Source organism: Protopterus annectens, chromosome 17.part0 (genome assembly GCF_019279795.1).
Source record: "Protopterus annectens isolate FY-2018-M chromosome 17.part0, PAN1.0, whole genome shotgun sequence".
NCBI classification, from domain to species: domain Eukaryota; kingdom Metazoa; phylum Chordata; order Ceratodontiformes; family Protopteridae; genus Protopterus; species Protopterus annectens.
In genome coordinates, this window is record NC_056751.1 from 248,315,814 (window position 1) to 248,339,444 (window position 23,631).

Here is a 23,631-nt window from a genome sequence, read left to right on the forward strand (position 1 = left end):
GGGTCGTGTACAGAGGAGTTATGACTTCCCTGGACTTGGATGTAATGCCTTAATTTATGAGATGTGCAGTGTAGAAGTGTAGTGTAGAATGTCACTGTGCCTCTGTGGGGGAGTAATTTCTACTATCATTGTTAGAAGATATTTATATATGAGATTGTGTATAATGCATACATGCATACATACATACATACAAATATGTCAAGTACAGACATCAATGCTTTTCTAGCCTGCCAATATACCAAAACACTTGTTCCCATAATAAGCGTCCAGGACGTTCTTAAAATATCTAAACTAATACTTGCTTTAATGTAATTTGGTAGTTTGTTCCATGCATCAGCTGCTGTCTCAGAGAACCAATTAGTACACTTCTCGGTTTAGTAGTTTCTACTATGCAGTTAGTCAGACATGTTTGCTGTCTTCAATATCATACCTGTCAACTGTACAGATTTTCACAGAATGTCCAGATTGTTGCCTCATATTTTTCATCCAGTTTTCATAAAATTGTGTTTTTCTGGTAAATTAGTGGCAAATCATTAAAAACTGAGGTTAGACTATAATGACAGACATTTGAGATTCAGACTTCATACCCTTCAGAAAATTCATGCTAATGCTAACAAACATGTAAGTTTGTTAGAGCAATATTTAAAAACTGGATCTATCTATGGGCCTCTGTCCCCACTTTTATTTATGGCTTTGTCCTGATTTCTTGCTGTAAGAGGTTGAGAGGTATGCTTCAGTTCTTTTTTAAAGGATGGATTACTACCTTTGTACATTACTGCTGCAAACAAAATGAAAAGCATTACTGTGAAAATTATTTCTTAAATTTGATCAGGCAGACATTTTTGCTATCCCCAGTGCAACTTTGTTACTGTGTACAGGGGAGGTGGGGGATTCAACTTTAAGTTTTACTGTTGTAACAAAGCTAGAATATATTATTATGAGAAGTACCTCTTGCAATGAGTCACCCAGGCATGTCTGCTGTACTGAGTATCACTGTGGTTATTAGTTTTGCAGATATCTTACATTATGTGCAGCCCCTAAGTATAACTCTTGGATGTAAATTATAATTGATTACTATGGGCAATACAATATTAGTTACTTCAGGGGATTTTGGCATTTTGTGTGCACACAGACAAACTGACATCTGTTATACTAGGCAGTATTTCTTGTATTTGTACAGTCAAAATGTCCTTGGTCTTTGGTGTCATTATGTTTATTTGGCATGGAAGAAGGAGTTGTTGTATTTGTGTTACTTTAGGAAAAAATGCTGAAATAAATTATTGCTACCAGTATGCCTTTCATGTGGTCATTCAGATGTGTATGTTACCCCAGTGCAGTTGTAATTAGGAGTGAGGACTGACGAATTTGATGTATTTGTCTGTTGCTGAAAGCTAGATGCCTGCTTTTCACATGCAGTAACACAAGATCGGTTACTTATTTAACAGTATAGTTATTCTCACATGAAACCCCCAACTAACCACACACATTTTAGTGGACTCCCCTCAGCACCACTTTGAAATCACCAGCCACCCTTTCAAACGATTGTCCAATTCCAGATCAGAAATCTTTTTTTTTTTTTACTATAGGAGGGCACCTGCTACAATACTACATAAATTCTAGTAAAAATAATTCTAAAAACTGCCTTTTGTAGTGTACCAGTGATATTGATACATATGACTAAAGTGCTCCATCAAAAACAGAGATACGTGTATTTATTTATTTTTATTTAACATTTGTTTACTGGGAAAGTCTGACTTGGAACAAAGCCAATTTTCGGTGGAGCCCAGGGGAGAAACGCTCTAAACGCATGTCTTTATAACTTGGGAGGAAACAAGAGCACCCGGAGGAAATCCACACAAATGCAGGGAGGACATGCAGACTCCACACAGAAGCCATCCCAGCTGAGAATTGAACTGAAGAACCTCTTGCTGTGAGGCAACAATGCTATGGCTGCACCACTTCACTGTCCAATCATTCACGGAATCATTCAGAACAGTATCAACAATATTTCTGTTACCCAATATTTTACAGAAAATATTGGCAATGCAGTTAGAAACCCATACGGAATCAGTTTCTAACTAATGTTTGCTTGTTGAAATTTTGAGGAATGAAATTGCAATTCCAGAATCTGAAACAAAAAACGGTTATGGGATTTGCCCTGTCCTCTGTGGTGGTATCTTTAAACTGGTGTGTGTGGGGGGTTGGAAACCTGCAGGAGATATTGCTGTATTGCAAATCACATTTAAAATGCATCTTTCTCACAAGTTATGGTCTTTTGGCTTTGGTCCCTGAAGTTATAATAGAGAGCCCCAACAAATACCACCTCAAAGCAAAGGATAAAGTAGAATTAATCAAAAATATTTTCTGGCTATTACAAAACTGTTTGACTTTATACAGTAATTGAACCTATTTAGCAGGCTTGCAGTTTATGGCCTAAGAATAATTTGAAATCATCTCCATTCCCTGTGCAAAGGGGAATTCCACAAGTGCTTCTCTGCATCATGTTCCTGAACTCATATTGTGCTTAGAAAGGTAGGTGCCATCCTCTTTGCAAATGTCATAGTCATTTGTTTTTCCCATAACAATTGCAAAGAGACAGCTTTAGATCTCACCAAGTAACTTTGAAGTAGTTTGCAAATGGTTGTAGAATTGGGATTTAAGATAAACCTAAATGAAATCACAACCATTATGTTTGGAACCCAATAAAGATATAGAAAGGTAACTGATGATTGGAGCATCTCAGGGCCCAAAGGATTGAAACATCAGAAGGTACAAATCTTTAAGAACACTGAACTCTTGTTAGAACTAGCTTTCAGATCGCATAACAAATCCAGAGATCAAAACCTATATACTTCTTAAGTAATTGCTCCAGAATCAATAACCTCTTAACAAAAGAAGAAAGAAACACTGGCCCGAGTATGTCTCATTTCCCATTATTTGAATATGTATAACAAGTTATCATACCTCTCATCTGTCCCTGATTTTCAAAACATCCCTGTTTGCCTCATATATGTGCACCCAGTCCCTTGTAAAATGTCTGATTTCCTGATGAATCACAAGGATTACAGTCAGTCAGAAATGCCATAATTTGCACTCAGCAGAGGCAACACCCCTTACCAATGAATTCCTAGCCCAAGAACTATTACTATATTGCTTATGCTTAATCATCTATCCAGTTGGATCTGAACTCTAGGTTGTATCTGTAGTCCTCCTTTCTGGTGGACAATGTACTTAGATTCCTATGATATTATGCTCTATTTTAAATATGTTACTGTGGTGAGGTGCATCCATTATTTGGATCTATATTATATGCTTGAAGAGACTTTTCTTCGAATATGTAATCATCGACACCTAAAGGGCGAACGCTTTAAAGCGCGAATGGCCACATCCGCAAATTTTTTCCTCGGGAAAAAATTCACAGGGCCATACACAAAAAACACAAACTTCAAAACCCAATCAATTGGTGGGCTTTGCCCCCCACCCCCACCCCTAACTAAATATACCAACTCCGAGATCAGTATACATTGGGGAAAAGGGCAATTCCCGATAACGGCCAACTGAATTTTTTCCCCAAGGAAAAAATTTGAGGACGTGTCTATTCGCACTTTAGAGCATTCGCTCTTTAGATGTCAGTGATTATATGTTTGAAGAAAAGTCTCTTCAAGCATATAATATAGACCTCATTATTCTATGCTTGATGTTCAAGTAATTCTTTCCCTCCCTTTATTGTTGGTGATGTTTCTTTTATTAAATTTAACCTCTGCAAGTGAATTATGAAAAATGTTGGGCATAAAGGCCCACTTGCCGTCACTGTAAAATAAATGAAGAGTGGCACCCAAAGATTGTCGCAGTTTGCTGATGCTGCACCACCGTACTGTTAAGGGAACTTGAATCACCTTGGTGTGTCTCATGCTTCAGTAGTAATGTGTGAGAAGATGCACCTTGTGAAGACATCATATCAAGTTATATTACACAAGATGAAAAGCTGGAAATAATCAACCAAACTGGTGTCATGTTAATCCAGTATACCAAAACCCTGGGTGCATTACTGCTGTTATACCTTGATTGTAATTATGAAACTAATATGGTAACAAAGCAAAATATTTTTGTGCAGAACAAACTAGAACATAAGATAAACATGGAAAATAAGAGACAGTAGGGGAGCATGATAAATAGCAGAACTGGGAGGAAACATTATCCATTGGCTGTATACGTGACCCTTTCTCATTGACAAAAAAAAAAAAAAAAAAAACAAGATCATGATACACCATATACTTATATTCAAAGTAATAGGAAGGTATTGTTGAAGGGATACAATGAGAATGAAAGGGAAAAATATGAAGGTGTTACTGATCCGCGCTAGGAGCCTGAATAAGAAACTCTACTCCCTACAAGCCCTTTTCACTCTGGAAGATATTGATGTCTGTGTAGTGACTGAGACATGGTTAAAAATAGTGGAGAGCACCCCAGCAGTGCAGGACTATAATGCCTTCCACACATTTAGATTAGCTATTGCGCAGGAGGGGAAAAAGGTGGAGGTGTTTCAAACTACATCTGGGAGAGACTCACATCAAGGCTGGTAAAGCAACATGATGCAGGAGTGCTTCTTTGTATACAAAAAAACTATCAGGAAGGTCCCATACCATATATTAGCTAGCTATACAACTCCCTCTATGACATAAAAAATAACAATAACTATCTACAGGGACTAGAATTACTTGGTATTAAACCCAGTACCATATACTAGGTGATCTAAACTATCCAACTATAGACTGGGAAACCTACACCACCACTAGTGCACAAGCACAGAGATTCCTGGACTTTGTCAGTACAAATGCCCTGGAACAATTAATCAGAGTACCCACCATCTTGGACCTTGACCTTTCTAATATGGGAGCATTTTGCACCATCTCTTACATATCTTCATTATCCTATGAAATAAAAGTGAAACCAGACTTCTCTTCTACCCAAGTTACCATTAAAAAGTTCATTAAGAAAAACTACCAACTCCTAAGTGATACATTAGCAAGCTTCAAATCACCACCAAACCCAGTAAACTCCACTGAATACATGGAAATGTACACCACTACACTATATCAGCATGTAAACAGCTGCATAGATGTAGCCATACCCCATAGGAAGAAGTGCAGGGCAAACCCCAGAAACAAACCCACATAGTGGAACCATAAAATCAGCAAGCTTTATAATAAAAGGAAAGAAATGTTGACCAAAAGATGAGTTACTCTCAGAATAGTACAGCTGTTGTCATTAAAATAAACAAACAGTTCAAGAGACTAATCAAATCCAAAAAAGTCAGGTTTGAGGATAAAATAGGTACCCAAGCCAAAAACAATCACAAGGCATTTTTTATTTATGCTCATAATCTCAAAATCACAATGCTGCAATGAACTGAGCTGATTGTGAACAATGTCACCTACACTGAGGCTGAAGTTATGGCCAAACTACTGGCCAATAAATTTAGCTCTAATTTTACCCATCTCTCCCTCTGTCTGGCTGTCACTCAGAATATACCTAAAACAGGCTCACCTCCAGCTATCATACAAGACCAAGTCCTAAAACTCCTATCAAGAGCATGAAGCAGAGTTTAACCACACCCCTAATAACACTGTTCAATATCAGCCTCCATGCATGTTTTGCACCAAGCAAATGGAGAACCCTGCGTAAGGGAGGAGCTTCTACAGACCCAGGCAGTTACAGACCCAAAGTCTGACTAGCCTCATATGCAAAACCATGGAAAGATTTACCATGGAATTAATCAATCAAAACATAGAAAACTTCCAAACACTAGACCCACCTCAGTTTGGATTCATTAAGGGCAGGTCATGCCTACTCAACATGGTTGATTTTTTTTTAAAAAGTCGCCAAAGGAGTGGATGAAGGCAAAATAGTAGACACTGCAGATCTCATCTTGGCCAAAGCGTTTGACATACTACCCCACTCAAGCATAGAAGAAAAGAATAATTAACTAGGAATAAACTCCTGTGTCTCCCACTGGATTGCCACCCAGCTCTGATAATCAAAACGTGGAAGTTACCTCCACAAAGAGACCAGTTCCTAGTGGAATCCCCCAGGGTTCTGTGCTGGGACCTCTCCTGTTTGGCATCTACTTTTCTGCAGTAAAAGCCAATGCTAATGGGTTATGGCTGACTATGTTTGCAGATGATTGAAAGTGAGGAGCAATCATTGACTCCCCACATGACTTAGCCATCCTGCAGGAAGTTTTGTCCCAAATAAATAGCTGGTGTCAAAATCATGGACTGAAACTAAATGCCAAAAGATAATTATTGTATGCTTTGTGAAGTCATCTACTTCAGGAAACTACCACATTGACAATATACCCCTAAGAGTTGATCCGTTTGTCAGAAACTGGGAACTTATGTGGACTGTGACCTAACCAACATGTGTTTATTGTTGTACGAAAGTCCTTCTATATTGCACAGCTTATAAACAAAGAGATCGTATCTATATTTAAGCATGTCATTGTCCCCCTTTACACAGCCCTCATTAGGCCTCTCATTGAATATAATTCCCCCTTTGGCATGTATCTGCCCTGACAGATGCAACAACTGGAATGCCCACAGACACCTTACTAAAAGGATACAAGACCTGAACAACATGTCCTACATGTACTGATTCAAAGCCCTGTCATTATACTAGGTATCCAACAGCCTGCTATTAGGTGACCTGTGTTTGCTTACAAGGCATCCTCTGACCCATTACAGATGGATTTACTGTATATTAACAAGTCAGATGGCATCAGAAATGCTGGGTCTAGAGATCTAAACCTCTTCTTCGATATCAACAGAGCAGTCTGGAGGGACAGGTACATTTGTCAGAGGATACCACTGCTATGGAACATAAAACAAAATTCATCCCTGTCCATTTTCTAGTACAATGTAAATCTATGGATGGGAAATAGAAAATTTACCCAGGACTGCTGTCTGTACTACCAATGGACAGATGCAGCTCCTAAATGCTTTATCGCATGCATGGATCCTCTCAAATTATCAAAAAGAAAACTAACACAATGTACCTGATAACACTTTTAATGTGCAAAGCTTTCCAGTAAAAACTCTTCCTTAGTGCTAAAAACATCAGATTTCTTTCATATTTATATGACAGCATTGAAAAACACACAGCCAATAAAAACCCTTTCACAATCAATTAATTAAAACAAAGCAACAATAATTTGTTATTAAAAGTATAACTTATAAATTACTTGAGGCATACCTGTTTAAACCTGAGAATAGGTTTTAATGTAACCGTTTGGTTAATACCCAGCAAAGAATCAGCCTGAAGTTGCAAAATCCACTTGTATTCCCTAACCTCAAGTTTATTATTTATATCACCTCTCCTTATAAACTTACTAACAATATCTTTTGTCTCTCAAATTATCTATGATATGATCCCTGTTATTTTCATAGGGATAATATATAATTATTGACCATGGGGTGGGTACGGCTAGTCTATAACCAAATGGGATAGGTCATTTTGAGCACAAAAAAGGAAATTGGCTAGGCTTGAAATGGCCTGCAAGAACAGCTAGCCTAGTACTTAGCTATGAACATTTAAGACTTACTTTAACTGCAGCCATACCTAAGAGCAGGGTCATTCCTGGCACCACGGAATAGAAATGTCTCAAACAGCATAGCTGTCTTTTATAGTAAAGACATTTTTGGATGTGGAGAAAAAAAAATCTTGCTTTTTTCCCACTTTTCTGAGAGTTAAAAAAGTTCAGTTACAGGCTTGCTGTTCCTGAACTGTTTGAAAGTTTCTGTGAGGCCATTTTTGCTTGGGCTGAAGGAGGGTCTCTGTGTTCATCAGTGGCAGTGACTAACATTGAGCAGCTTCCCTGCCCCCCGGAGAGGTGGTTACTGACTTGAAACTGTAGTTTTATTGGCCACTAGGGGTCATTTCCATAACTCCTTCATCTTCCTCTCTTAAAACCTAGTTGCCTCGTGGTTTGAGCGTCTTTTCAGGCTTGTTGGCTGTTGGTGAAGCACCCTCCAAGAGGAAAAACGCTGAGAGAAGAAGGAGCCACTTTTGAGATTTTAAGTATTTTTTCTCTGTTTATTTGCTAAGTTTTTCTGCATAGCTGCCTAGCTTGAGCATTTTCTGGCTTGTTAAACTTGATTTCTGTATTAGTAGCTGTATTTAGAGCACAACCAAAAGCTGTTTGCTGAATTTCCTGTTTGCACTTAATTTTAAATCGTTTTTTCTTAAAACTTGCATATTTTCTGTCCTTGACCTAGCACTCTTGTGTGGGGTCATTTACTGCACTGTTATAACTTGATATTACTTGTGAACCTCTGCTATCTCAGTAAAAAACAAAAACAAAAAAAAAATCTTGCTTTTTTCCCACTTTTCTGAGAGTTAAAAAAGTTCAGTTACAGGCTTGCTGTTCCTGAACTGTTTGAAAGTTTCTGTGAGGCCATTTTTGCTTGGGCTGAAGGAGGGTCTCTGTGTTCATCAGTGGCAGTGACTAACATTGAGCAGCTTCCCTGCCCCCCGGAGAGGTGGTTACTGACTTGAAACTGTAGTTTTATTGGCCACTAGGGGTCATTTCCATAACTCCTTCATCTTCCTCTCTTAAAACCTAGTTGCCTCGTGGTTTGAGCATCTTTTCAGGCTTGTTGGCTGTTGGTGAAGCACCCTCCAAGAGGAAAAAGCTGAGAGAAGAAGGAGCCACTTTTGAGATTTTAAGTATTTTTCTCTGTTTATTTGCTAAGTTTTTCTGCATAGCTGCCTAGCTTGAGCATTTTCTGGCTTGTTAAACTTGATTTCTGTATTAGTAGCTGTATTTAGAGCACAACCAAAAGCTGTTTGCTGAATTTCCTGTTTGCACTTAATTTTAAATCGTTTTTTCTAAAACTTGCATATTTTCTGTCCTTGACCTAGCACTCTTGTGTGGGGTCATTTACTGCACTGTTATAACTTGATATTACTTGTGAACCTCTGCTATCTCTGTAAAAACAAAACAAAAAAAAAAAATCTTGCTTTTTCCCACTTTTCTGAGAGTTAAAAAAGTTCAGTTGCAGGCTTGCTGTTCCTGAACTGTTTGAAAGTTTCTGTGAGGCCATTTTTGCTTGGGCTGAAGGAGGGTCTCTGTGTTCATCAGTGGCAGTGACTAACATTGAGCAGCTTCCCTGCCCCCCGGAGAGGTGGTTACTGACTTGAAACTGTAGTTTTATTGGCCACTAGGGGTCATTTCCATAACTCCTTCATTTGTCCTCAGAGGAGTGGTTTAAGGCAGTAACTTGTAGTTTATTGGCCATTTTGGGTCATTTCCTGTCTTTTCCAGCCCCCTGCTATAAAGCACGCTTTAGTGCGCATTAGCGTGATTTAGCCCGATTTAGCGCGGAGTTGCTACCATTGCACACTAGGGCAGCGCCGGTTAAGCAGGTTTAAACTATTCGGGCTACCTAAAGTCCACTCTTCAAATTTTCCCTTAAAACTACCTTCCTCGAACTATACTACTGATCTAATCAGCGTATCCTATAATTAAAAAGATCATCTCTACTTGACTCCAAGTAGACTATTCTCTATCTGTTAAACGTAGCACTTGCTCCTACAGTACTTATTACCTTGATACGGCACTCTTGTCAAAGATAGTACCCCAAAAAAGGCATCCCCCCATTTCTCGGTCACCCACGTCCCCCGGAATCTTTTTTAAAGTTTTTTGTCTATTCCTTCTAGCATGTCGAGGGATCAGTTGCTAGTGTCCTCTCCTGCTCAGCTGGTGAACCTGGGAATATTGAGGCAATGTTACAATTGCCTCATGTACACAGACAACCCTCTCCTCCTCCCACAAAACACAAATACATGCGAGAGATGCAACTATACGGCCAAACTGGAGGCTGAGCTCTCTCAACATAGGACTGGCAGGACCAGTCAGGAGGAGAAGGTTACCACACACACTATAGACCCAGTCTCACATATTACCATTACAACCTCAAATCATACACAAAAACACACAAAGACATACTCGGAGGCTCTGATCAAAAATCTACCAAAACAGCAGAGGCCACCAAAGCAGACACCCAAACAACCACCACCTCAGAACACAACACCTGCAACACATAGACCTCACAGGCAGAGTGTCAAACAGTCACAGCCCTTAAGGCCAAACACAATGCCAGACACACTAGTCATTGGTGACTCCATAGTCAGACACACTGACGTCCAGCTCACCAGACTGAGTAAGGAGAAGGACACAGTAAGCTGCTTGTCGGGCTAGAATCCGCCACATAGCAAGCACTCAGGTCTCTCAACAGCAGGTACAAATATGACTCAGTCATTGTCCACGCTGGTGTAAGCGACCTGAGGCGTACCTCCTTGGACTACATGAAAAGAGACATTGAGGAGCTCTCTGATTATGTAGCCCAGACAGGTATGACCCTGACCTTGAGCAGTATCCTACCTTCACCAAGAATGATGCCACAATACAGAGATAAGATGATCAGCTTTAACAATTGGCTTAAACACTGGTGTCATTTAAAGGGGATCCAGTGTCTGTCTGCCTGGGATGACATGCTGGACAAGCCACGCTGCTTCAAGGGCGGCTTGCACCTGTCACCCTGGGATTCGGATATTGGCAAAGGCTCTTGCCACCCCCATAGTGCCTTTTTAGGCAAGGCTCAAATTCTAAACCTACCACCCTAGAACACAAAAAGGAAAAAACTAAGGGTAATGCTGCTCAATGCCAGAAGTCTAAATCTCAAAATGCACGCACTCGAGGCCCTTCTCAGTATGGAGAACATCGATGTCTGTGCTGTGACAGAAACCTGGTTCAAGGCTCCTGAGAGCACCCCAGCTATCAGGTTTTACCTCATATCATGCGTTCCGGCCCCAAAATCTGGACAATACCAAGAAAGGAGGGTATCCATATTCATCAAGGACACCCACACCTCAAGACTGGTGGCAACATACGATGCATCGGAGTCCATCCAGGTGCAATTAACCATAGGCAAGACTGCTCTGCAAATTGTAGCATGTTACAGGCCACCCTCACAAACTCAGGAACCTCACATGGCCTTCCTGAAAACACTAGAGGGATAAATGTATCACCAAACACCATCATACTAGGTGACTTCAATTACCCTAATATAGACTGGGAACACTACTCAAGCCCAAACACCCTAGCCCAAAAGTTCCTGGAATTCATAAACTCAAATGCCATGGAACAACTAGTCACCATCCCCACAAGAGGAGATAACATACTTGATCTCATCATCACGAACATGGGAGCACAATGTTCAACACGGAGGTGTACCCTCACTGGTGAGATCAGACCACAAACTAATCTCGCTGGAGGTCCTCATCCCACCCCACCTGAAATAAAAAGACCACAGTAAAGAACTTCTCAAAAGCCGACTTTACACTTCTAAAGACTAGTGTGGTCTCCTTTAAGGCCCCGAGCGGCGGAAAACAGTACTCAAGCCGCTGAATCACTTACAAATGCCTTCTACCAGCACCTGCAGGACTGCATGGATAAGGCAATCCCAAGCAAAACAAAGACTCTTTGTACCAAAGGCAAGTGTCCAGTCTGGTGGACCCGGCCATAAACAAACTCTACAACAAAGGAGGAAGCTACTACAAGATAGAGCAAAATCCTTAAAGGTAAGACACCCTTGATCACTATAAGTAAAAACTAAGAGCTCTCATAAAATCATCCAAAGCAAATTTCGAGAGAAAAATAGCTAAAGACTCAAAAGACAATCATAAGGCCTTCTTTAGCTATGTTAGAAACCTGGGAGGAAACTCCCAGATATGCTCAGAGCTAGTTCAAAATGATGTGAAGATTACTGATCCTACAGACATTGCCAACATACTGGCTGACAGGTTCAGTGCAAACTTCTCCCCCTCCCCCCTCCCCAAAGGAGAGATATCTATACCAAACGAATGCAGCCCCCAAACATCTCCAGCCCAAGTGAGAACTGCTCTCTCCAAAGCAAAAACACAGCATCCATGGGACCTGATGGTGTCCCCGGCTGTGTGCTCCATGAACTCAATGAGGAATTAAACCCACAGCTAGGACAGCTGTTTAATCAAAGTCTTACCTCTGGATACGTACCCAGGGAGTGGCGCACTGCAACTGTGGTACCACTTCACAAAGGCGGTGCCTCCACCGACCCTGGAAATTACCGGCCCATTAGCTTGACAAGCCTTATCTGCAAAGCCATGGAGAGGATCATAATGGACCTCATAAATAAAGACATAGGGAATTTGCAGACTTTGGATCCAACCCAGTTTGGCTTTGTCAAAGGCAGATCATGCCTTTTAAACTTGGTTGACTTTTTGAAACAGTCACCAAAGCCATTGATGAGGAAAGGCTGTCCATACAGCCTACCTCGATCTGGCTAAGGCCTTGATACAATACCCCATTCGGGTATCATTGAAAAACTCATCAGCTTAAATGTCAACCCATACATCACAAGATGGGTTGCAAACTGGCTGAGTGACAGAACCCACAGGGTCAGAGCTGCTGGCGCCATGTCAGACTCAAAGCCTGTCACAAGTGGTGTCCCACAGGGCTCAGTCCTGGGCCCACTCTTGTTTGGCATCTACTTTTCCAGTACAAGCAAACACAGGAGGGTTATGGCTGACAAAGTTTGCAGATGACTGCAAACTGGGTGCCATAGTAGAAAACACATCTGACACAGATATCCTTCAGAAGGGTCTCACAGAAGCGGATAACTGGTGCCAGAGCCACGGCCTAAAGTTAAATGCCAAAAATGCATAGTCATACCCTTCGGGAAAAACAAGGTTACCCCTAGCTACCAAATAGGTGGCAATCCACTGAGCACAGAAGAAGTTATCAGGGACCTGGGGACCCAGGTTGATAGTAGTCTGTCATTCGACACCCATGTAGCTAAAGTAGTTAGGAAGACCTTCTACATTGCCCACCTTATCATGAAGGGATTCTCATCTAGATCAAGGGAGGTCATAGTCTCCCTTTACTCATCACTCATCAGACCAATGATTGAGTACAATGCCCCATTCGGAATGTATCTGACCCGACACTTGCAGCAGCTGGAGAGGCCACAAAGTTCCTCACCAAAAGGATAAAGGGTCTCAAAAATCTGTCCTATGCTGCCCGACTGAAAGAACTCCAGCTCTATTCAGTCGCACGCTTGCTCAGAGGTGACCTTTGCCTAACATACAAGGCCATGTCAAACCCAGATTTGATGAATATGCTTCACCTCAAAAAAATCTAGATCCATCAGAGCCACAAGGGCGGGAGACTTAAACCTTGACACGGCTATTAATAGGACGTGCTGGAGGGATAGATTCATCACCCAAAGACTCCCTATGCTGTGGAACAAAATCCCGGTACATGTGAGGCAGAGCACCTCGCTGGCCTTGTTCAAGAGAAATCTTGACCAATGGATGGGAGATCGCAGATATACCCCAGGGATTACCTCAGTGTCACTGCTCGACAGAGGCACAGCAAAATAATGGGTATAGTTCCCCATACTAAAGGGGTGGCGTAAGCCACAAAACGATGGGCTAGGCTTGTAAATGCCCTCGGGCAGATAGCCTAGTATGAACCTATGAACCTATGAACCTATGAAAAGGAAAGAACCTTAGACCTGGAAGTAGGCAAAAGTCTGAAAACAAGTAATCACTGAACACTGCATTTCACCATCAACATCGTTCCTTGATTGGCATTTATTATAAAAACACACCCCTTATTTATTCTTCTGTTCATATTTGTGAGCTAGTATAGTTTGACTTGGCAAAGAAAAAAAAAGTTTTCAGCAAAAACATGAGGAGAAAACTTTGAGTACATACTGGTAACAGTATTATGATGTGAAATTTAGCACGTCAAGAAGAGTGTGCTCACAAAAATAATGATGAACGAAACAAATATAGTGTTAAGAACCAAGTTATATAAATAAATTCTGTAAATCCACTGTCACACAGAATGTTGCTTCAGCTAAAAGGCATAACAAGTCATGTGGCCATGAGTAAATGACAATCGTTGGTAAAACTTTGAGCAGTAAGTAACTCAATGTGTATTCCCCTCATCAGTACACAATCTTGACCAGTATACAGATATAATTTTTCCTACTTCAAGCATATACCTTTTTTGCACATGCTGTACATTTGCTATTAACCTCTTCCTACTTTTGTCATATGACCTGTGTAGAAGAACTGATGAAAAACAGAAGATAAAATAAGTGTGTGGGCTCACAGCTATTCTTTGCAGTAGCGAACCTTGTTAGAGATGAATGTTGCAATTAGCATTAAAATTATACACACTAAGGAAGGTAATGATTATTGGACATGTACATCCTTAATCAACTCAAATTGCCAGGATGTGGTTTAAGACTGCAAACGTTCTACTTCCTTTATATTGAAACAAAAATTCAATGTTTCCTTCAAGCATTGTTGTCTGATAAATTCTTATTATTTAAATTGTTGGTGTTGTTTAATGCTCCACTTCACAGATGTACACCCTAGTCTCTGTTCCCACTTATCTATAACTTATTGACAACAGCCAAGACAATGACTACAAAGAACTGCAAGATGAGATTATGCCTTAATTTACAGAATTTGCAAATGCTTTCACTGTTGTGTCATAAAAAATGTCTGCTGATAAGATGAAAACAAATAAAATAACATCAGAACAGAACTACCTGATAAAATTGAACTCTGAATTCTCTGATCTGTTGAATTTTAGCAATGCATATGCAAAGAATTGATTTAGACACTTATTTAAATAATTTGTGTAACTGTGTTTGTTCTTATATATACATTTTCAGTAAAATGTTTTTAAAAAGTATGCTGCTATCAGCCTATAGTAATACAATAAGAAGTAATGTGAAGCATTATGAGATATAATTACAACAATATAATGTCACTGCTACAATTGTTCATTGGTCATGAAATGTTGCTTGAGCATCCATTTAAAGGGCAATTTGTTAAATGTTTGAAGTGAGGTCCAGGGTATTTTATTGCAAGGTTTGGAGACTGCTGCAAAGACAATATATTTGCAGTGATTGTTTTCAATTGTTGGTGATTTGATCTAGTACTATTTTTTTGAATAAAGAAAGCAGTTATATATTCATCATTCAATGATGGCATTAGTTTTCTGTGATGTAGTGGTTATAACATCTGCTTTATACTCAGAAGGCCCTAAGTTCAATCCCCAGTGGAACCATTAGGGTTTTGGGGTTGGTATAATGGTTATGCTGTTTACTTCATAGGGACAAGGTGCAGGGTTTGATTTTCACCTTTGGAAGGAAAATTGACTAGGCTTAAAATGGCCCAGAAGGGCACCTAGCCTAGTACTTGTCCTGAACCTGTGGTGCCACCATTGCTGTGGGTCACAGAACATGGATTTATGAGGTAATTCACCCGTAAATCATCAGGGTCTATTTATTACTTTTGTCTCAAGTATTTGGCAGTGCCCTGTATAGTCACAGACACCTTGAGTTGATATTTATTTCTGTAAAAGCACCCTTGAAACTTCACCAGTACCGGTTGCACAAAGGGAAACTAATTTTCATTGATAAGCACTACCCCCGGAGTTGCAAACCAGATACTCCTGATGTTACTTTATATTCTCACTGTAACCATCTAATCAACAAAAAAGGGCTTGTTACCATGAACTTTCCCCCTGTTACCAGTTTGGTGAATATGGGCATCCTGAGGCAATGAAAAAATGTCCTCATGTTTACTGACAACCAGCTTATTCTCAAACAAACTGATAAAGTATGTGAGAGATGTATTAACAAAATGTCACTGGGGGCAACCTCACACATTAAAGCATTGTAATGTCAATCAGGTTGTCAGTAGTATGCACACTGGACCCATCACACACAGTAGAAAGCAGACACGCAGACCCCCATATGTTGAGGCACTTAAATGTAACCTTCCTAAACACTAAAGACCTCCTAGATGAAGTACACAAAGCAAATGCCATCAGCGCCTTGAATGGATTGATACAATGTAATTATGAGATGATACAATTTATTTAGCTAATGTAGAGGATTATGATCAGATCATCAACTGGAACTTGCTTACTGAGTGCAAGATACATGGATACCAAGAAATGTACTTTGAGAGTGAAGCTCGAAAGGTGAAGCTTGGTATCCATGTCAAGAGCATATAATTTTAAGTTACAATCAGAGATCCAATCATAACTCTTTGTAGTTGATGGAGATTTGTCTGCTAGATGTATTACTAGCTACAGAAATATTAAATTAAATTATAAAAAATAAATAAACGAGAAATGTTGTGCCAGGTTTGAAAACCAGTGATGTAATTAAGAACTACTTCACATACTCCAAAATATATGATTAGCCATCTTGCTGTAATAAGATTTATAGCATTCTGTGAACTTTGAATTTCAAAACCCTGACAAATCACACTGAGTAAATCATTATGCAAACTCTAAAACAATGAAGCAGATGTCTTATTAGCGTTAATAATTTCACTCCAAATTTGCTGGCTTATTTAATGTGGGGGTGTCTGGATCTGTTAGGAAGTTAGTGTTTAACTTGACATTACGTAATGTTGCCTTGTGTGTCAATCAAGAGATGAACATAGGGCCAGGCTGTCTCTAATTGATAGAGGCAGTCTGCAAATCTTGCCCTAGCTTACATATACCCCTTCAAATAACCTGTAAGACACAAAAACTTGCTTCATTCAATTGGGAAACTTGGCTAGGCTTGTAAAGGCCCAGTGATCATTAAGTTAATATAACCCCTTGAGCCCAAGATAAGATTGATAACTGATTACTAGCCTGTCTGTTAGAAACTAGGAATGTGCAAATTTGGCTTCAAATGAATAGATTCATTGTAATTTATCACATGATATTTTCTACATGGACAAACGTATGAAAAATATTCACTTCAGCAAGCAACAACAAAAGCTTTTTTTTGCAGAAGAGCAAGAGCAAGTCCCTCTGCACCCCCCATGTCGGGGTGACCCCCACAGCCTCCTAAAGGTTATATATACAATCTCCAAGGTCACACAGTAGTGGACAAAGGGAACAGATACTGTTCACTGAAACAACATTCAAATTGTACTCAGGTTCCCAAATACATTAGTCCCTTTCTTTTGGTGTTACATATGTAAAATTAATGAAGAGTATTTCCTGCTACTCAGGTAAAAAAAAAGTATATATTTGTTCAGAAAGACAGAAGAATTTTGCATTATTCAATCTGAGTTTAATCAGTAAGTATCTATGTAGTCTATGGGGCTGTGATAATATACATGTATGTGAAGTATAACATTTATTTTACAATGTGTGGCCGTTATGTCAGCCTCTTTCCCTAGTCATCATATATCTTAATAGCTCTAAACCATTTTATCTACATACATATGGCATACAAACTGGGCTGTTACTGGTCCATATTGAAGATAGAAATTTGTACTGCATTTTCTTGTAGGCTATCATCAAATGCCAGATTGAAACTGATTCTATGCCCCTCATGCAATGACACATGTATTCCACACATACCATATGCCATCACCACTGCAATGGACTGATATCTTCAGACATGAAAAATGATTGGATGTCTAGCTTATTACTCCTATGTAGTGAACTGACAGAAATGGAGATTTTCTTCAGAGGAGGCAGGATCAGTTAATTATATGTTGTACAAAAAAGTAAAGGGTCCTGGATCTGTGGTGTAGAGGGATAAAGTCTTGAATGTGAAACAGGTTACCCAAGATCCATTAATGGTTCAGGCACTGAAGGAGCAATATATATTTATACCCCACAGAGACAAATATGCTGTTGCTTTATTGCCCCTATTTTCAGTGTTTCAGAATTGTCTTTTTAGAGAGAAACTTCAGACAAGTCCTTGTTTTTTTTAATATTTATATTTTCTGTATTTTACATAGTCTCATTTCAGTGTTATAAACATTACCATAGGTTTTCCAAATATAAGATGTGAGTCTAAAGGCCGAAATTTGTGTTATTGTTTTGTAATTCTTGTCAGTAATATAACTTTATACAAGTGTATCTGGGAGCATTGTAGAGTAAGGCTACTGGAATTAAGTCTGCAGTGCAAAATATGTGTTTCAAAACACAGTAGGATACCATTTATTAGGTATTTGTAGTTGTCAGACATAGGCCCTCTGAATCCACCTGTCCATTTGATCAACAGTCCACCAATTTTCAATACATACCTCATCCAAATTAGTCTTAAGAGGATCTGGTTCCTATCTCAACAATAAATAAGCATAAGGTAGGAACTAAACTGGGCAGGATGTCAGTCTCTTCAGGATGTATAAATATCACACACAATCATGCATACACACACACACATGTACACACACACACACACACACACACACACACACACACACACACACACACACACACACACACACACACACCAACCACTACCGATGAGCATTTCCAACTCAGATGTCCAGTTTTTGCTAAATGAATAGAACACCGAATATACTATACAGAAACATCCCAGCTGAGAGCCACTCCTGAGAAGCAACTGCTATTTTTTTTTTCAGATTTATATTCCAACCATCTCCGGTGGTCTACATTGTCTAATTAAAGTCACAGCAAATAACATTATAGGGAGCTTACATGTCAGACTTGATCTTCTGTATATAATGTGTGCTTGAAACAGGCTGAACTGAATGATTTATAATACATGATTGAATCAATGAAGTTTACATTGACTAAGGGTTAGCACTGTGGATTTTGAATATTTGAGATATTCATTCACAGTTTTCGAATAATATATCTACAGGATAAATGGCAATTATTAGCATCTGACTAAAAACCTTAACATGTTAAAAATGCAAACATTACATCGACTTCAGACATCATACATAAAAAAGGATAAGCGGTACACCGGCACATTGCTTCTCAAAGAGATATAACGAGTTGTTATAGTAGATGCTATGAAGTAACATAATTGTTGATATAGATACTGCATTAAATAAAGCGAATCACAACAATATCATCCAAAAGCAAATGATATGATATCATTCAAAATATTCTTATGGAATTGGTGGTTCTAATCTAAAACAACTATTTACTTGAATACTTTGAAAAAAATGTACTTTAACCTTCCTTTAAAAGCATTTAATTTTCTTTTAGGTAACATACCTGTTTGATAACGGTGGGACTGTGTTCTTTGCAATCTTTATGGCTATCTGGGGTGAGTCCCTTTTTCATCGTTTAATTGATCGTTTATGTATGTAACTTTATATCCTGTAATGCTGCTGGATTGATAGCTAATGTGTTTACTTATGTACTTTCCATAGTACTTTGGCTTTTTGCAGACTTTTGGTGTACACTGGCATTTGATTATTTTCATAAATAATCAACTTTTATTAATGTTAATCATTATTTTACTGAAATGTATTTGATTCCTATTTACATGGATGCCTAGTAACATGAAACATTGAATGTTGAGTAGCTGTATACGATGCTAAGCCAGTAGTAGGCAGTCGGAGCCTTCCATAACTATTCTTTTCTAGAAACTCAGCCCTTAATCATTTTATATTACTGCTGTGTACAGTTTTGATGAACACTTTTTTGTTTACATTATTATATCCCAGTTGCATGAAAGTCTTATTTGCTACTTAATTACTGAATAAATATTTGTATGTAGCTAGTTTATATTTACAAATAATATCCTGGTGCTACAAAGAATCAATGCTTATCTTACATCAGTCATAACATTAGACTACATCATATCAACCAGATGCCTATTTTAGAACTGTCAGGATAGATGCATGTATTGTAATTCCTTTTATCTTTATAGTAGATTAGTCACTTTGCAGTTGTCCTAAACACAAACCGTCAAATGAGGTCATTGGATTACTGTTAGTCTGAACTATAGCAAACTGTATAATTCAGCTTCAGAAGCTCTGCTTTCCCATAAGTGGCAGTCACATAGCAATTGTGTAAACATTTAACCTAAATCCTTTTTATAAGCTTATCTTTTGTATAGATGCTATTGGACATATGACTAGTTCTCAAAACTGCTTAAATATATTAACTTGATATGAAGATAAAACTGACCACAAGAATATATTCATCTTGATTTTAGATGTATTTTGAATTACTTTTATTTAAAAAAATCTTATTTTTTCTTTGTTGTGGGTTGCAAAAAACATAATGTTAAAATACATGATTTAGGAATAAAAGATCTGATCATGTGGGCATGAAACTTGCTGAATTTTTTTAACAAATTAAATTGGTACTCTGTAAGACTGGGCATACATCAGCATTGGAATATTACATTTCTACATAATTTGTGTCTTGAATGTTTTCATGCTGAATTTGCTACACCACAAATGGTTGCTACTTCATACACTGGCAATAGTTAATTATATGACTAGACTGAAAGATTAGATAAACAAAGAATAATTTAGTATTCAGAAGTTTCTGCTGTAGAGAAAGGAACATAATACAGAAGTTTTTTGGGATTTTTCAGTAGAGCGAACAAGTATTTCCCCTGTACATCTGCATTTCTTTAGATAATCTCTTAAGGAAGGAAGGGTGCAAAACTGTTAGACATTTGTAAAGATAGAAACGTAGTGAGAGTTTCATAGCCTCCATTTCCTTGCATTAGCTTTTCTTTGCCCTTTGCACCCCAGTACAATTTATAAGCTCTGGTTACCACTGACTATCAGTCAGTTGTTGAAAATCAAAACATGGGTGGTCTACTATGAGTTACACAAGTAATTATTAGAGTGGTTAGTAGAGAACACACTAGTTGCCATTATACCCCTTAAGATGAGACGTTAAACTGAACTCCCAAACTGAGCTTGATTTGGTGGTACATAGATGAATGTAAAAGATCCCATGTCACTTATTGGAAGTTCACCTATACCTCGACAAATTTCCCCTAGTAAGTTTGAATACCATCTTGGGTCTCCTCTAAAAAGAAGCTACTAGCATAGTGGGACTAACTGGTCAACAAAAGATAAATAAAAAATAAAATATAAATTAAAAATACTAGATGAGAATGCTTTCAATAATGCAAGTGAGGAGGAGGTGAGGAAAGGTCTTTTGGATGTTCCTATTATGCAGCTTTGTAACTTAGTGCATTACTAATGAGAGTGTAAATTTTTTGTGTGAGGGGGTGCTAATGTGCTAGTGCATTTGTTAATAATCCCCTGAATTTACCTTTGCAAACTGGATAAATAAACTTTCACCTAGCAAAATGCACAACAATAGATATCGTTAGTGTTTTGTGCTAATTTTAAAAGTACTTTAGCAGCAGTGGACTAATAATATAAAAACAGAATAAAAGAGATGGGGTGAAAATAATCAGTAAATGGTTGAGGTGGTGATGTGTCATTGATGAAGGCATCACAGAAGTTTAGATATTCTAACTGTTGCAGATTGAGATAGGTCTTCAGATTTCAGTCTTCATTTAGCAAATGGAACTCCACATTATACATTTTCACACAGTAAGGTAAAGTGTTTAAGACTCAGGCTTGTTTAGTAATTTTTGGCTTGAAATTCTGCTATCTTTAATGTATTCATTCTCTGATAGCCTCTTTATCCTGTTTAGAGTCACATAGCAGGCATAGCATATCCAGGGATTCACTAGGTGTAAGGAAGGAAAGCAGTCCAGTACTTAATGCCAGATGATCTCTGGACATCACAAACACACACACACACACACACAAGTACACACGCACACACAATCATAGACGCACACACAATCACACACTCACACACACACACACACACACACACACACACACACACACACACATGTGCGCATACACGCACACACTCACACACACACACACACACACACACACACACACACACACACACACACACTCACACTCACACTCACACTCACACACAAACACACACACACAGATACGCATACACGCACACACTCTCACAAACTCACACACGCTTACACGCACACACTCTCACACTCTCACACACACACACACGCATACACGCACACACTCTCACACACTCACACACAAACACAAACACACACACACTCACACTCACACACACACACACATATATACACATACACACACACGCACAGCCATTTTAGAGGTTTCCAGTTTACCGAATGACAAGTTAATGACGTCTTTAGAAAGTGAAAAGAGCAGAAGAGCACAAGGGAAAAAATCCCCCATGCTGTAGCGACAGGGAGGGCCTGAATGTTCCAGTCAGAGAAGGGAGGGCCTGAATGTTCCAGTCAGAGAAGGGAGGGCCTGAATGTTCCAGTCAGAGAAGGGAGGGCCTGAATGTTCCAGTCAGAGAATACCCAGATGACAACTGGAATAGAAAAACCCCATGCTGCAGAGACAGGGAGGGCCTGAATGTTCCAGTCAGAGAATACCCAGATGACAACTGTAATAGAAAAACCCCATGCTGCAGAGACAGGGAGGGCCTGAATGTTCCAGTCAGAGAATACCCAGATGACAACTGGAATAGAAAAACCCCATGCCGCAGAGACAGGAATGTTCCAGTCAGAGAATAGAAAGCTAAGACCAGTTACACACCAATCTTCAACAGTGTGCTATTTTGCTGCCCCATCATCACTATATCATGGTGAGAAAAAGAAGCGATGCATTGGAACATAACATGAAAAAGGGGCATTGATTTCTCTGCTTAATAAAATGATGGTGCAAGTCAAGTCTTGAAAGGAAAGTGTAAAGCACTGTGATAATTTCCACACAGAGGTTTAAAGCAAGAAGACGTATCTATGAGAAGTTCTATTATTGTTAGGAGAAAATAGAGAAGTTTTGTCTGAAGTGAAGTAAGGCACTGTGAAGGGTATATAAATGTAATGTCCTGCTCTGTTAGACATCAGACTATTGAGTTCTAGGAAATAGTAATACTGGGACTAGCCCCATGTTATGTCTTTTTTGGCAGTGTGTAGGCATCATATGTATGGAAAGCCAGTAAAAATTTAGCCATTTTGGATTTGTTACTTAGTAAATTTGAAAGCACATATGCTGAATTTGTTAGGAAAGATTGATATTCCCATAGTGTTATATGATGAGAAGCAATCTTGAGTAGCTCTGAAGCATCATAAAAGGAATAAGGGCTAAAGTTATAAAGAGCAAATTTCAGCGTTTAAAACATATCCTACATATGTTAACTCAAAAGAAGCCAGGATCACTAGCATGAAGGAAGATGAAAGAAATGACAGGTTAGAAAGGAACGATATTAAAACATGTGACTACACCCCACCCCAGCCACCTGACTACATACATATACACACATCCAAATGTCTATATATATATATATATATATATATATATATATATATATATATATATATATGTAGTTCTCCTTAAATATCCACTACTGTTTACTTCCGCTCTTTCAGTGCTCTACTACAACTTTCCCTCTTACTATTCCATGCAAATTGTCCTACATCCTCCCTTCCTTTATTACTGTGTTTCTCTGCTTCCTGTCTCTCCCTATAATTTCTTTCTCACATCTCATGTCCTGTCACTTCCTTTTCTTAACTCCACCATCAATTAACTTTACATCCATAATGACAACAAAGTCTTTCCCAATCATTTTTTCCTAATTTACCCAAACCTGTTTCTTTCCAAATATAAAGACTTCAGGAAGGACACCTAATTATAAACAAATACTCAGCTAACTGTTCCTGTAAA

At 38.8% G+C, this 23,631-nt stretch overlaps 1 protein-coding gene across 1 annotated transcript in view; it reads left to right on the plus strand.

Annotated features, from left to right (window-relative positions):
* ANO3 (anoctamin 3) overlaps nucleotides 1-23,631 on the plus strand; it is a 3,574,693-nt gene that overhangs the window by 2,551,507 nt on the left and 999,555 nt on the right. The window contains exon 14 of the mRNA XM_044059352.1: nucleotides 19,106-19,166. Coding sequence (XP_043915287.1) covers nucleotides 19,106-19,166 — 61 coding nt within the window. The remainder of the gene's footprint in view (nucleotides 1-19,105; nucleotides 19,167-23,631) is intronic.